The sequence below is a fragment of the Pseudonaja textilis genome, chromosome 1 (assembly GCF_049901715.1).
Source record: "Pseudonaja textilis isolate UNSWEBS1 chromosome 1, rPseTex1.2, whole genome shotgun sequence".
Lineage (NCBI taxonomy): Eukaryota > Metazoa > Chordata > Lepidosauria > Squamata > Elapidae > Pseudonaja > Pseudonaja textilis.
This window is the reverse complement of record NC_141990.1, coordinates 192080252-192097397: the sequence shown is the minus strand read 5'-3', so window position 1 is coordinate 192097397 and position 17146 is coordinate 192080252. Positions and strand designations below refer to the sequence as shown.

General features: G+C 38.5%; 1 protein-coding gene across 2 annotated transcripts in view; it reads right to left on the bottom strand.

Moving 5' to 3' along the window:
• The window catches only part of FIGN (fidgetin, microtubule severing factor), a 128407-nt gene extending 114591 nt beyond the window's left edge, over positions 1-13816 (bottom strand). For both annotated transcript variants that reach the window (XM_087920058.1, XM_087920059.1), the window contains exons 1-2: positions 13594-13816; positions 12453-12653 (exon numbers count right to left, since the gene is read on the bottom strand). In XM_087920058.1, the coding sequence (XP_087776184.1) occupies positions 12453-12477 (25 nt within the window). In that variant the 5' untranslated portion in view covers positions 12478-12653; positions 13594-13816. The remainder of the gene's footprint in view (positions 1-12452; positions 12654-13593) is intronic.
• Between the last annotated feature and the right edge of the window lie 3330 nt (positions 13817-17146).

The window sequence follows — 17146 nt, the reverse complement described above, 5'->3', positions numbered from 1 at the left end:
AATCACTGTTCCAAAGAAACACCTGGTCAAGTGGTCAAGCTACAATTTATACAAGTAGTCCTCGATTAATTATCATAATTGAGCCCAACATTTTTGTTGCTAACAAGACAGTTGTTAAGTGAGTTGTGTCTCATTTTACAACCTTACTGCCACATTGGTTAAGTGAATCATTGTAGTTGTTAAGTTAGCAGCATTAAGTGAATCTGGTTACCCCACTGCTTGTCAGAAGGTTGTCAAAAGGGGATCGCATGACCACAGGAGACTGCAACCCTGAGTCTGTTGCCAAGAGTCTAAATTTTGATCATGTGACCATGGGGATGCTGCAATGGTCATAAGTGTGAAAAACAGTCATAAGTCACTTTTTTGCAGTGCTGTTGTAATAACTTCGAACGGTCACTAAATCAACTATTGTAAGTGGAGGACTGCCTGTACAGCTATAGCATATTGAATGAATTCATACATGTGTATGAACAAAAATCACAAATAATTCACACCATTTATTAAATCTAGCAGAATGTGAAGGAAACAAAATAGAAAGCTGAAGAGTTGGATACTGTATGCTGTATTTTTCAGGACATCCCCTGAAAAGATTAACTGAAAATCTCCAGTAACATTTCCATTAACATAAACAGGAATGAATTATAAGGATAATTCCTAGCAATTAAAAAAAATCTTAATTTTTTTCCAGAAAAAAAATAGGCTATAGTATATTATAAACTCAGCTCCATTATATACCAGGACAGTATATAATGTACACAATATTCTAAGATTTGATAAGGCCTAGATTGATTCTGAAGGATACAGGTGACCTTTTCTTTAAAAGGAGTAATTTTTAGGCATTTTGGTCACATTGGTGTATAATAAACCTCCCCATATTAAATTTAAAAACAAGCAACTGGCCCATAGCTTTGTTTTTGTTGCTTGTGATTTTCAAGCCTCTTATTTCAAATATGCTACACTTTAGTGCAAATGTCAGTAAGATAATAAAACAAAAGAGATTGAAATGTCCATTTGTTATATAGCAGTAGTTTAAGAACTGCTTGAAAATCTAGGTGTGTTGCCTCTCTGTATGAGGAAAGATTTAATCCCACATGCAGCAAGTATACAGAAGCCCAGATCCAACCATACTGCTAAACATACTATATTCCTTCTTCTAATCTGTGCCTGAAGTTGAATGGTTTTATACTGGAGACTGCATATATCTGCCATAGCAAGCGGGGAGTTCAATATATAACTGGCCCACTCTCCAAGGACTCAGCAAATCAGCCTTAAAATCAATAGCCAGCACATGATAACTCTAAACCTCTGCATATACACTTACAATTGCATACAAATTATAATAATCAAGTCACAAAAGTTACTAAACCACATGAGCCAACTACAGCTATAGTCCCAAAGGCATATTCATATTATCGCTTCGTCTTATCTTCACAACATCACTTTAAAATAGGTTGGTTAGTTAGTTAGTGAGACAGACAGACAGACAGACACAAGGCCAGAATCACCCAATGAAATAAGTGAAACAACGTTCAGGCTGAAGTTTCATAGTCTTAGCCCAACTTGTTAATCATTCACATTCCTTCTGCATCACTAGTGTAGTATAAGAAGATTTTTTTAAAATATTTTTGCTTAAATCAACATTTCTACTATAAATACTCCCCAGATCTGTGGTACTGTAAACATGCGATGCCTAAGAAACTGTAGTCTAAGACATCCCGATGGGGGAATTCTGGTATAAATAGAAAAGGGGAAAAAAATCTTTTCAAGTTATTATTTATGATTCTCCCTTAAAGCCAAAGAAGTTCCACTTTCCATCAAGGAAGAAATGCTCCCAAATTCCTAATGCCCATTTTACCCTGTCAGATTTGGCAAAATGATTATTGTTTTAATAACAATCAAGAAATATTTGTACAACTGTAACACATTTTCTCTGTTTAAATGTTTGTAAAGATAATTAAAAAGTAAACCAGAAATTAGATTCAGTTCCCATATGGCTACCCTTATGTTAGCTTTTCCCTCCACAAATTGGACTACTTAACATAGCATGATTACATGCATGTACTCATATGTATTATCCCAAATTGGGCAATGATTTTATTTTTCCTCACAGGACACTGTACATTTGAAACCATTATAAGTAAAAACAATGTTTTCATTTAAAACAAAAAACAGGAAGGAAAGCTTAACCATTCCACCTCATCTGATGCTAACTATATGTTAACATGAGGTTATTATGTATGTTTAGTATATGGTTAAAAATAATTGTTATATTCCTTTCTCTAAGAGAAATCATTTTCCCCCAGTTGAATTTGTGCCGAGATGCACATTCAGCAAGACTTCGTGTCAGGTCCATTTGAAAAAAGGAAGTTTCAGAGAGCAAAGTAACATTATAAGAAGCAGCATACTCTGCTTTCTGAGATAAAGAGGAAAACACCTCTGCCTTAAATTTATCCAGGCTTAATTCCCCCCCCCCCCCATGGAGCCAGAGTCGTAAAGGAGGAAAAAGTCATCTGAAATATATCCTACTCAGCTAAGAAAGGCAACTCTAGCCCCACCTATTTGGAATCTGGGCTGTTTTGTTTTCTTCCCAGTTCAGCTGTGCGTGGCAGGGAACACTATGCACATTAAATCAGCAAAGAAAAACACCATCCAGCTTTTCCATCTGTGGCTGCAATTGTAAAAGTCCTGCTTTAAAATAAATCCCAATGAATGCCAGCAAATGTTACTAAGAAATAAAGATACACGGAGAGTGATACTGCAAAATGTGGGACGTACTCCAAGACACCAACTCCCAGACTAGTGGAAATAAGAACGCAGCTTAGCTCATCGCTTACAAAATACAGTATTATAGTTGGGACACAAGTATGCAATCACCAAGGTTTCTTATTTGTAAATTTAATAGACAAATTAAGGAATCACATTTTGAAGTGTTTAGAACTGCAGGGAAAATAATATGTAAATACTTGCACATGCATTTAATTTACCATATAATTTAGCATTAAATATTTGCAAACTACAAAGCATTTCCCTCAAAGAAGAAAATAATTCTACTGCTCCTGTTTGTCAAGTGTACAACATATCAGTGCAGGTTTTTTACTTCAATTGCATTTTTCTTTGTATGTATGGCAGCTATTATTTAAAATATTAAGATGCCAAATTTGCAAATAATTGGAAATGATCAGGCCCATGTTTATAAACTAGCAAAAACACAGAAGCCAAATAATTGCTCTAGTCTGAAAAGCACTTATATTGCTGATTCAGAGGTTCTTCATTATTTAACTACTTTTTAAAATTTATTCTATTTATATACTAGATACTCTTGACAAAGCGATCTCCCCTCATTTTATTTGTGGGAGGCAAGAGAGGTGCAGATAATAGGAAAAGTTGCAAAACTGCAAACACACACCTACTGGCCTCTCCCTGGATTTCAACTTGCACCCATCTAAGTTTATGGAACCTCTTATTGCATCTCATACATGCAGAACCAAAATGTCCTTAGAATGATGGCTCTATTCATTTTGCATACCCCTTAAAATAGGCAGAACTGGACAATGGGAACCTATGATGGTTTCAATTTATTGTAGGCTTATATTGCTGAGCATAACAAAGGGACACACAGAAATAGACAAGCCCAAAACTCACAGAAAAAAAAATTGAAAATACAAAATAACATTTTCAAAGATCACTGCACAGACATAGGCCTGGACCTGTCCAGACTAAAGTCCTTTAAACTTCTGTGCAAAGAATGATTTAACACAGTACATTTCTTCCTTCCACAATAAAAACATGTTGCAAGTATCAACACTGAAGCATTCACTCACTGACAGCAGCCTATACAACCCTTCTCCTATGAAGTTGGGACAGCAAAGATATGGGGAGGGGGTGGGAATTACTGTACTCTAATCTAGTGCTCCATGTGAGTCAATGGAGTATGGACTAAGACTATGGGGATTTCCACTGAAATCCTCATTCAGCAACTTTAGGGCACTCCCCATCTGGATTCTTTAGAACAGCAGCATTTTTAAAGAAATGATAGTTTTAATAGCTATGTTTTTATACCTAAAAGAGAAACAATATCACCTGAAGGGAAAAAATGTAGTATTTCAACAGGAGTGTATGCCATGAACAAATCAAATGCAAAGGTCTAGAAAGAGTTCTAGAAATAGAACTGCATCCCACTATGTCTGTCACTGATGGAAAGCCATGAGCTACCAAGCAGGTTTCTTAGAACTAGAGAAGGCCAGAGAAACATTTGGTGGTTGGTGGGGGGGGGGAATGAGAGCACTCATTCAATGTTGGAGGCAGCTGGCTGTTGTTCGTTTTACTAGAATCCATTCAAGAAAATTAGCTAAAGCCTTGCAAAACTTCCTTCCGCCATTGAAAATAGCCCAGCCTCTAGAAATGTTGCATTGCACAATACCTTTTAGTATAGTACGTCTAGTAATACAAACTGGCCTCTAAGCCAAACTTGACCAACAAAGTCAGACTATCCTTTAGGGAAACATGGCCAACAAAAACAGCACACAGAAAAAGCTCCAGCCCATCAAAACAGCTCCAGCTTAAAACAACATCACTGACAAGTACTTTCCTTTCTATGGCTTCCTTTTATACTTATGAGATAATGAGCCAGTTAAATCTAAGCCATATGACAGCAAAGGAATTCAGGAGAAGTGAAGAAAAAGTAACAACAGCGGCATCAACCACAAAAGAAGGGGGTAGTTTACTTAGCATCAAACCTTGCACATCTCAGAGCATGGCATATCATTATTAAGAATTCAAAGTAACAGGGTTAAACAAAAGACTCCATGATGCTTCTTGTTATTTCATTTTTTCATCCATTTCCCTATTAAACACACCACCTTTTATGACTAATTTCCTAATCCAGACTTTCTAGCTGGCTATTAACTGAACTATAGCATTGTGTCACTCGGTATCTTTTCTCCCTATAACAAGTGACGTTATGTCCCCATACAGTTGCTCCATTTTCTTCTGGCTCTGTTGCTGCATCTTTAAAATTGACTTGCTGGGGAAAGAAAGCAAGTTTCCAAGAAGTAGGAAACCTGTTTGAAAAATTAATCTATAAAGATTTTCCTGCTGGATTTCTGTACCATTCTAGCTGCTCAAGGAGAAGGGGAGGCCAAAGAATTAGGCGATCATTATAACCGTCATTCAAATAGATGCTTACTCAGAAGTTGCTGCTACTTGAATTCAGTAAGATTTTTTCAGGTCTAATCAGACACAGGATAGATAGCAACTTTTTTGAACTAAAGGTGCAATCCATTATTATTCCACCGAAAACAATAGGGCTTGCTGCTGAATAAACCCAGGACAAAGAAAAATACTGTATTTGTTTTGGACAGATATAATAATACCTGAAGCAGAGTAGTGGAATATAACAACCTTTCTTGCATGCACCCCCTCTCTGTTATTATGAGAAACTGATTTATTTCTTTCAGCTAATTGCTAAGTATCTCACTTCCATTAAGCCCAATGTCAAGGAAAGTTTGTTTCTAAAGCTCTTTATATAGAATGAGATTCACAAATGCCAACAAGAATACATTTAAACTAGGATCATTTCTTCTACCTTCTTAGAAACAATCATGTAAGTATCCGAGTGCTCAAACACATGAAAGAACCAGGTTGCCTCTTTTGATATCTCTCTCCTCCATGGAGCCTTTCTTGTCGGAAGGCAGAAATTTCTTTTGAAAATAAATGGCATCCCTTCCAATGTGTTCAGATTATTTCCTGAGTGCCTGAGTTATCCCTCAAAAAGGTTGCTTGATATTTAATTCACTTCAACTATCACAATATTTTAGAGAGCAAACCTTATTTCTGCAGCGCCAACTTTATGAGTTTCTCTGTAGCAAAAGGCAATTCCATTGGTGAGAACTGGGGTGGGGAAGAGAGAAATGAAATAATGGCCAGAAAATAGGAACAGCACTACACTTTCTTCACATCAATAAGCATACGTGTGATTGCATGGTAGAGTACACGAAAGGACTCACAGGTGTCAGTATTGGTAGAAAAAAATAAGGTCTACAGCAGTGTGTTTCTAGACCATTTTTTCCAAAAATGCAATTACTAAACTCAACAGCCTGTGCCCTCAAGTAAGCAAATTTTCAGATAACCGCAGCCTTGTACCTATATTTCCAGCTGGCCTTTAAAGATTCGTTCAAATTGTTCCAGAACAATTTCAAATAACAAAAGCAACTGCAGAAATGTGAAATTCTGATTTGAATCATTACTGAATCATTTTTATATTAAGGTTTCTTTAAAGCAAAGCAAAAAGATGCATGGACAACCCGCATAGGCTCATGCTTGTCATGGGCCTATATGAGTTGCAAGCTTGCACAAGGTTAGGTGTTTTAAAGATAATTAAATTTAGATTTAACCATATTGAGAAATGTAGGCTTCATCTTTAAAGTCTAAATTAAATACTTTTCAAAAATGTTCATCGTACACAAAAATACAGGAACAGGAAAAATGTTGCTTAATACTGTGTAATATTTAATAGAAGAATAACCTTAATCTAGCATCTTTGAAAACAGTTTCAGCAAACATGCTATTTCGAACATTTAACATAAACTGATTGAAGTATAAAAGAAACTAAATTATATTGTTCAAACAAGCCATTGCTCAATCTGCAGTTTGGACCGCAGGTAGACAAACACAGATAGACTTCAGATAAATCACTGAAGGAAGCCACGTCGTGTGTGTTTATGCACACAAACTCACTGAAGTAATAGACCGTCCAAAGACCACACAAGAGATAGTCTATGACTAATAAGTCATTTCTCTGCTGAGGGAAATGTATTGTGTCTTTTTGTAAGAACACTTTTACAATACTGGATTCACATTATATGAATCTCTCTACCATGGCACCTGAATGTGCTGCATTAGCCTCAGTAAAGCTATGCATACGACCTGATTATTTAACAAAAAGAATGATAAACAGCAGTGACCAATTATTTGGGAAGCCCTGTATTAAAACTGCTTTCAACAAAAAAATATAAAACACTATTATTATTCCTACATTTCAAAGTTTCCATTTTAAACACAATTTATCCTCAAAAGAAAACATGAAACATATGGTTGGAACTATCAATGATATTGCTGGAGCAAACTATAACCCGAAATACCTTGTTCTCAAATGCCTTGCAAAAGCAAGTTGTTATGAGGAGGCAGAGAAATTTGGCTCATATTATAGCAAGAACAATTGTTATGCTAGTGTTGTTTTTCTAGTTGTGCTGTTGTATTTTCTACAAATATCTATTAATATTTTATTGGAGAAACCAAACTCAGTTGCTTTGGGGAAAGGTTTTTTACTCTCCTTGATTAAATCAACAGGTATTTAGACTTTTACCATTGTACTCTAGAATCGTTCACTTCTTCTGCTAGACTGATAGCTCCAAGTTTTTAATTTAGCCTAGGTTTTTAATTTAATTTAAGTTTTGTGGTCATGAAAGATTATGATATTCCCAGCATGGAATAATATACCTATTACGCATCTGCCTCGTATTATAGAGTCAAGTTTTATCCTTTCTTTTCGTCCCTCTCTTTATTTGTGATAAACAAATTAGGTGTTTGTTTATATTTAGCAATAATATTAAAGCACATAATTCAGTTCTTATGCAGAAATTGTAATCTGAGTATTTGTCATCAGGTACACATATTTACATACATCCACACATCTTTTAATGTATAGTCTAATGATATATGGAAATCTATAAACTAGAATGGAGCTTACATGTGTAAACTGTCTCTTATCTTTAGGGCTTTTATTCTTTTTAATAATGATGCTAATCCAATATTTTAGGAGTAAACTCATTTTAACTAAAATAAACTAATTTCTGATTAGACAGATAGAACATTGCACTCTTAATTAAATGCAGGGATCGCCCTGTCTGCTTAGATCTAAAAAATCCAAGAAACTATATTCCATGTAAGATTTATTGTAAGAGAAACACAGAATCGCACTTCACCACCAAAAAAACATAAAACTTAACAATAGTAATTGTACAAAGTGTTTTAGAGCTCAAAAAAAGGAAAGAAAATATAGCATTAAAAAAGGAAAAACATCTCATCTATTCAACAAGAAATTAAGTCACACTGAATCCAGGCTTGCTTACTTTCAGGGAAGATACCACTATCATGGCTAAAATATTTGATTATCAGAGCATAATTATTAATTGGTAAGGGGAAAACATTTGATAGACCTCTTTAGCCTTTTAAAAAGGCAATTGGTCTTACTACATGCAAATTACTGTTTTGCTTTCTTTCAGAATAAAGGAAATATTAACTGAAGAGTAATCAACAGATTCAAAGTTACTCTGGCATCACTAACTTCCACTGATTTGTGCAGCTTCTGGTTCACAAAAGAAGAAGGGGGAAAAGAAAGAGAAAGCTGGCTACTCCAAATTAAATGTTATTATTTGTTTCTATTGCATTGCTTATTAATGATTGGGGATAGCTAGCAAAAATACGCTGGTGCCCCATGAAATGGTTCATTGTGCTTGTTGACAGCAAAAATGCTCCATTACTTCACAAAATGCCCAGATAATACATTTTCTCCCATTAAAATCATTATGAAATTCCAGTTAATTAAAAAAAGCATGTCAATACATCAATCGCTATTTTGAAGATACTAAAAACGCAAAGAAAATGTTGTCTTTTGTTTGTTTTCAGGTCTTGTTATTTTGTAATAAGGATGCATTTTAATTGCATTATTAATTGAAGGCAAAGCAACATATTTATCTGATGTAGTAACACTAGATTAGACAAGTGGATTAAAAACAACTTGCTAGAGAGTTTCCTATGTACAGCTATCATGCTGATTTTGTATCATTAAAATGGCTCCTAAACAAGCAGATTAGCTGATTAATTGATGATTAAGACTGCAGGAAGATCAGTCATTACATGGAGAAACTCCTTGCATGCACACACAGAGCTAATTGACAGCTACACATGAATTGGAACAACCAGCCTCCGAAAGCATTATTGTAAAAGTAGATACAAATGCTTGCCGCAGCCTCCCTATTCCCCCCCCCACCCCTCAATCCCACATACCCCTCCCCAACATGTTTTAGACACTAGTGTTAAACTGCTTCTTTAAGTTCAAGTTGGGCTGTCTAGAATCTGCATGGTTACACATGTGTGCTTGTGGATGGGTGGAAGAAGATACTTCCAAGCAGTAGGACTACATATAACAGTCAGCATATATAAAGATAACCTTGCTGCTTCTCCATGAAGTTCATAGTATACCCTGTCATAAATTGAGCTTTCATACCAAATGTCTTCTCTTTGAAAGAACTTGGAGAAAAGTTCCTTGGTTGTATTGATCTGATGACTGAGAGTTCACAGCTACCGTTTTTATGTCCTGCTAGGTCTGCCTGAACAGTCCTGAAGCCATTGCTTATTATCCAGAGGTAAACACCAATTTGTCTGCTGTAAAACTGACACAAATCCCACTCTTATTCCAATAGAGATCTATTGTCATATAATCGCTTTGGTGGAGGGTGGAGAAGGGGGAGGATTGATGTCCATCCACATAAGATTACACAACAGTCATTTTTTTGTCACGAAAGATCATACAATAAATTTTCCTACCGCACTGCCTATGAACCAGACATGATTCACTAATAGATATCAATATTGAAACTTCCTATTAGGATTTGTACAACTCAACAATGGAGTTTACAACAGTCCTTATTTCGCAGTTACCAAAACAAAAGGGTAAAGGAAAGTCTCTCAAATAAATTTATTTCAAGGAACTTTTCAAAAGATTTTTTTTTGTCTTGCAAAGAAAACTGACAACTTTTCTGGAAGTTGTGAAAATAGTTGTGAAAATAATGTTATGTCCAGAGTTATAGCAATAACGAAGGGATTCCTGATCTGAATAACCTATAATGAAGTTTCCTACCTATAATAATAATTCCCTTGTGCATTTGTCAATGAGATATTATACAAAGGTGTCTTTAACAGGCTGCCTGATTTGGTACAAAGCAGTGACAACATTTTCTGGCAAGCTCAACTGACTAGAGAAGATTAATCAGAAGTCAGAAATATTCTATCTAAACCTTGCCATCCCCACCTGGAAAGCTACTTAAAGATGATTACTGATTACAGATTACTTAAAAAAAAAAAGAAAAAAAAACAATCCATGCCATTAACAAATTGAAATAACAGATGCAATAAATTTTTACTCTAAAAATATAATGGGGGGATAGTAAATGCATCTTTATCTTAAGAAGCTCAAAATCACAACTGTAAGAAGAGGATGTGCTAGTTGTTTTTTAAGGGGGGGGGGGGGAATATCCGATTTACTACAGCTTTTCCTACACTTGGATACATTTTTTTTAAGCCAAGAAAGGGGGAACATTTTAAGGCAGCTTTCCCAACTTTTCCCCCCCACAATATATTGTGACAAGTGGCTGTTTGATAGATGTTCTCCTTGATAAATGACGTGTTCAAAAGAGACACAGTAGCTTTCATTTCCTGACCAGAACACACTTTTAATTTGCACCAGCAGAATTGCTGGAGTGTGACTGGCTCCCGATTCTGGATGTTTTGCCTCTGACAGGCCCCCACTCCTCCATGAAACAAAAATAAGCATGAGGCACATCTGCAGACAATGATCACCGCCATACATTTGGTTGAGTTGTTATAAACGAGATGCAGAAGAGATTACATTTGTTAGCTCTCCTGGACTCTCTTCTCCCCACCCCAGGATGGGTGCAATTTCTCAACCACTCTGCAAGTTAAGCTATTCAACTAGGAAACTGAGAAGCAGGGATGTGGATGGGGTGAAAAGCATGCACATTGGGAGGGGGGGAGTACACGTGCCGTACAATATATACAAAACTGGGGAGTCCAGGCATGATTACTACCTATTACTCTGTTAGAATCATCTTCCTCATCCTCCTTCTCCAGGAACTGCATTTAAACAGTGGCAACGATTCACCCCATCCAATTTCAGCTCTCAGTATACTATCCAATTCCCGATTTAAAATTTATAAATGTAATACCCTCATCACAAGCAGCAGGTCCAATCTGCTGTGAATATATATTACAGCTTTAACATCACAGAGGGAAATCTCCCATCTGGCAATCACATTCTCTCCAACAGCTCTAGGAAAGGGGGGGGGTGTATGAGAGAGAGAGAGAGAGTGAGAGAGAGAGAAAGCTGTGTCTTTCTGCTCTCCCCTGTCTCACTCCCCTCTCATTTAAAATGAGCCAGGGTTGATTATTTGCATCTAAAATAAACCCTGCTGTATTGATCATCTCAAAGTCAACAAGTTCCAAATGATAGATAGATAGATAGATAGATAGATAGATAGATAGATAGATAGATAGATAGATAGATACTTTCCATGGTGATAGCAATTCTGTTTACTCTATTGAAAATATACAGAAACCTTCAGCATCCGCTTATGGACACAGCCGACTAGGCAACTACTTCTGATCAGGTTTGTGCCGTTCTGAAAAATCAATGGCCAACTCTGTCCATGCTCCAGCCAATAGCCCGACCGATGCCCATGCGTTTCTAACCTAATCCTTATTTGTTTCTATTTTAAAAGCAGATACATTCTTGGGCTTTCCCCCTTGGCACAAATTCTCAAACTTATAAACAAAATACTCATCTGCTGATATGGTTTCCTGGGCTTCTACCAATGGCCTTGTGTACATTGCACTGGACAGGTCTATTCCAATTCTCCCTGTTTCATCAGGCATACCTACCATGACCCTTAAAAATAATAGAATATCTCCTCTTAGAATAATTGTTCAAGTCTCCTGTAACATCTGATGGTTGTTCCATTTGCACAGCACAGCAAATGACAAGCCGCCAGATGGAAAACAGGATGGAAAATATACAGGCCGTTATTAAACTGGAAGACTGAAAGGGGGGGGGATGTTTGCAGGAAACAGAGGCATTTATTAGAAGACCCCTAGAAAGGATTTTATTATCCTCATCTAAAACCCAGTGGAAAAAAAATGGAAAAGGGGGAAGACCTCAACTGAAAAAAATAATAACTGCACTTGAAAAATAAACAGGAAACCATAGCGGTATAGGAAGGCTTAGCTCTGTGCGTGGTCTCTCCTCCCTCCTCCTTTTACAGTGAGCAAGTTGACTAATTTACATCCTATTTGAGTGTACATGGTGCCCTGCTAGTAACATGTAACTTTAGCTTTATGACAGAACCAAAGTAACAGTCTGTTAAAAGCAGAAAATTAGAAATAAAATAAGGCAGTGCACACCCACATATCCACACATGTCTTATTTATACATCTAAAGCTTTATCGTTAACCTTGTTACAGGGATCTTCAGCGACATGCAGAGTCCTCACAAATGTTCATCATGCTCTTTTAAAAACAAAAGGAACACTGTCCATAGTACAACAACAACAACAACAACAACAACAACAAAAGTAAATGAGATTCCCAAACAGACCTACCATAAACACTGGTGCTACTGATCATTTCTTGCTGGCAGCACAAAAAAGCTGAATTGGAATTTTTTCTTTTCTTTTGCTCCTCTCCTTCTTCTCACAAGCAGGAATTCCAAAGCTTGCTTTTCATGAATGCCACTTTTCCCCTCCGCTATCAAATGTCACTTGCCTTGAAACCTCGGCCTTTTCGTCAGGTATTCATTTAACCTACATGCATATAATTAAGAGGGAAAGCAACATCAACAAAAAGGGAATCTCAGATCAGAGGAGAAGAAAGAAAAGGGGGGGGGGAGAGACAGAAAGAGAGAGAGAGAGAGAGAGAGAGAAAGAGAGAAAGAGAGAGAGAGCACATGACCAGCAATACAAGTCCATGTCAATTTCACTCACTCCCATTGAAACTAACAAGAGCTCCAGGGAAGATAGTAATAGGATCAGTGGCTTGTATATACCAGTAAATTATACATCTTCCTCTCAGTTCCAAGCCAACAATACGCCCACCGTGCCATGCACCCCCCCGCCTCCAATGAAGAGGTGCTTAAAATTTTCCTGCATCAGCTTCTCAGATACATTCACACACACCCCTCACCCTTAACTTTCCCTATCCTTATTTGCACGGATTTGCTTAAAAGTTAGTTGCTCCAATGGCACTTAAGCCGCCACACGCAACCGCTTCGCCTAGAACTTGAAAAATAAATTGAGTCGTTTCACACACACCCCGCGCCCCTCCACCTTTGAGTGAAAGTGGCTTAATTAGGAGGGGGGAGCGCAATCGATCTCTCGATCCCGAATTCTTATCCTTTCTCTCCGCACTATTGTTAGCAACGATCAGGGGGAAACCGACGTTGCGATGGTATCGCTTTACTCTCCACATCGCGCTTTAAAACAAGGGAGAAGAGAAGTCGGGGGGGGGGGGATTGGGGGGGGGCAGACGAGAGAATAAACCCAGATTTGGCGATTTGCGATGTATCTGTAAAAGCACACGGTTTTTTTTATATATTATTATTATTATTATTATAAAGCTCGGGGAATTTAGAGCATCCGCGCGCCCGCTCGGGATACGTTGAAAATTGTATTAAAAATTTAAAGCGAACGGGCGGAGGAAAAGAAGGAGGGAGAGAAAGGGAAAACGAGTCAGAGAAGGGCTTACCTGGAGGGTCGGGCACAATCGATTCTTACGGCGCGCTGATGAATTGGGGCTCGGGTTAAAGCGAAGACGCCTCCGATTTGAAATCATTCCAAGTTTTTGAAGGGAAGACTGACCGCAGCCTCTGCCATGTTGGAATTTCAAACCCAAAACAGCTGCTTTGCAAAGAGCCACCATGCCAGCAGCTGAACGCCTGCGCAGAGCGCCGCCGAGCCAAATTCAAATCACTTTCACACTAAAGAGCCAAAGATCAGTTTGCAAAAAAAAAAAAAAAGGAGGAGGAGGAAGAGGGGGGTTGGAGAAAGGAATATATATATATATATATATATATATATATATATATATATATATATATATATATATATATATATATATATATATATATATGTATATTCCTTCCTATATTTTATATATCTATATATATAATATATATGTTTTCTTAAGTTTTATATATAAATATATATATATATATATAAAAAGAGAGAGATAGAGAGGGACGCACCAGATTCAGGAGCAAAAGAGGCTCTCAATGGCCGCGCTGCCGCTGTTGCCGCCGCGCCGCCACCGCCGCCGTGCAAGGCCCCTGGCTGCACAGGTCAGGTTACATGGTAGGGGCTGTCGCTTGCAAGGAAACATGCAAACACCGCCTGGAGGTGGCCGGGAGGTCATGGTAGAGCAGCCAGGAAGCTCGCTCTCCCCTTCTGCGCTTCCAAGAGGGCAACCGGCAACTGAGGGAGTCGGGATTCCCCGCTCCCAGCTTCGCCACCGGCTCCTGCAGAGACTTGGCGGAGCTCTGCCGCCGGGGTAGCTCCATATCCCCAGTCCCATCCCTCCCCCCACAACACACAACCCACCTCCCGCGCCTGAGTAGCACAAGCGGCGGCGAGCCAGCGAGCGCCTCTGGCTTCCCTCCCCCTTCAACCCCTCTGCGAGAAGCGGGAGCGGCGGCGGCGGCGGCGCCTTCGCTCCAGCCCCTACCGCGTCTCGGAAGCACGGACGGCTCTGCGCATCCCCGCTCTTCTCCTGGACTCACTTCGAGAGACTTTGGGAGGCCGGGAGCAGCCGTAGAACCGGGACGGCAAGAAGCGGGGGCAAAAAGAGCGCGAGCGCGAACTTGAGAGAGAAAAGAGAGAGAGGGGCTCGCGGGCAACCTGAGCCTGGGACCTGCCCGCCGGTGGGCGCGGGAGGAAAGTCACACGGTCTCCACTCCTTTTCCACGGGGAGGATGGGGGTGTGGGGGGAGCTGGGGGGAATGTCTTTCGATCCAGGTAAGGGAACGTGCGGAGAAGGGGATGGCAAACCTGGACGCGGGCTAGCGAGCAATAGGGAGGACGAGGCGAAATGTGAATAAAATGCATGCGAGCCGCTTGCTTTTCTCGGCTACGTTTCATTTGCGCGCGCCATGGATATATATATACATTTTTTTTTTCTTGTCGTTTTCTGGGCACGGATTGACTTTTTAACGGCGCCATCCTAAACGCAAGCCTACCCCCTCTTTTATATGTAAAAAGAAAAAAGAAAGAAAGCCTGTTCCCCCTCTAAACATTTTTTTTTTTAAAGTTGACCTCTTCCCTTAGAACCAAGCCTTAAGAATTCGCCACGGCTTTATTTTGGGCGAGATGCCTACATCTCCCCCTCGTCAAACTCGGAGGGCCTCTCTTTTAAACGACCCTTTTTAGAACTTGCTACAGATTTCCTTGCGGTGGGGGGGGGGGAGCCCTGGTGGCAACTAAAGATTAGCATTAATTAGGGCTTGCGCTTTCGAGGGATTTCATCTGATCCACCAATTATCCTAATTTACAGGTGTATATAGTTAATTGTTACTCTCTCTATTTTATTTCCCTTCCAATCTCACTGTTTGCATTGCCCATCCCAAGCCGCATATGTATAACTTGACCTGCAACTCAGGATAACATTTCAGGCATGTGAGGAATTCAGATACACAAAAGATTATTCCACAATATAAATCGTTTAGTCTTCCAGGTATCTGTAAGATAGACCTCCCTGATGAATGTCCATAGATCATCTCCAGCACATGAAACCACTTGGAAGAACTCAGTATGTGAGAAGGTGAAGCCCAAACACATTTACCAAATAGCAGGTCCCATTCTGTGCTTTAAGTGCCTCTTAGTAAATATCTGTGAGTTTATGGTGTGAGTCTGCCCTCCTCAATAGGGTTGTTTAGAAGTAAATCATTTTAGTAGAACAAGCATTTCCAGAAACAACCAAAGTTTTGGGCTGTACCTCAATGTTACCTACTGGTTGAAGGTGCACATCACAAAAGCCGCTGATTCTTCTAACAATGTCTTGCTGAATAAAACCACACTAGGTATAGACAATACGCTCATCCTTCAGCTATGGTTTGCAAACACAAAACTAAACAAATATTTAGGTATAATGTGTGAACCTGACAATTATGCCCTTAGTATGGATCACTATTCCTGTCTATAAAATGGGGTCTATCTTTGAGTCAAATAATATTCTCTTATCTTGTATAAATAAGTATTAACCTACAGATTGAGCGATGGGATGAATATTTGTTAACATTAGAATGGCAATCTTCACATTGTTCACTTCCATAGAATTGGAAACATTCCCAGCAGCTTTAAGCATTAAGAGTTTGGGAACAACTAACTATTCTGCCACAAGTTTGTTAGAGTAATATGATTTGATGCGACATCCTTTGCAATGCAGGCAATGATTCATAGCCTCACGAATAGCTGCCACTGTAATCTACTGTATTTTGAGGTGTAAAGATACATTAATGTCTTTGACAGATTTAAAAATCTGAGCAATTAATGCAGTAGATTAATAATTGCTTTTCAAATGTTTCAAATGCTAATTCCCATAAGCATAGCTGGCAAGAAAGGTTCTAGGGAATTGTAGTTGTTATTTCTGAAGGCATTGGATTGCTTACTTCATTGTTTCTCCGAGCTAGGCAATTTCAGATGTGTGTTGCTGAGATCAGGTATCTGAAATCTACACTTCTTGGAGTTACCAAGCTTCAAGGGCAGTGGTCTCAACTACTTGTGATTTTAAAATAAGCTTGCTGGCAAATTCTATCAATGTTTATTAAACAGAAGAAGCCTTTCTCTGAAATTTTCAGTGAAATTTTCTCCCAAATGTATAACCTGGGACTTGTCGCAGGCACACTTACTGGATAACCTCATTGATAGTGAAAGTAATAGTGAAAGGGTCTGGACTGACTTCTGTGTCAATAAACTTGATCCTTTCCAGAAGCTTCATTTTCATTGCAACTTCTCAATATAAATATCCAATTCATCTTGGTTTTTTGCATAAAAGTATAAAATATTATTGAAAGGTTCTGTTTGAATGACACTGAACCACAACTAGTCAATCATGTTTTAATTTAAGTGTATTCTGTTTGGCTTAAAGAACAAACAGATCTGGGCTACAAATATATATAAGGCCAATAGATGGCAGTAAATCATTTTTAGAGTTTTTTTTTTGAATCTCTGGAGCCTTCTAGTGGGTATGCAGAGCTTCACAGCCTGGATCAGCTCTATCCTCTTCCCTCCATCTAAAAATGACTACT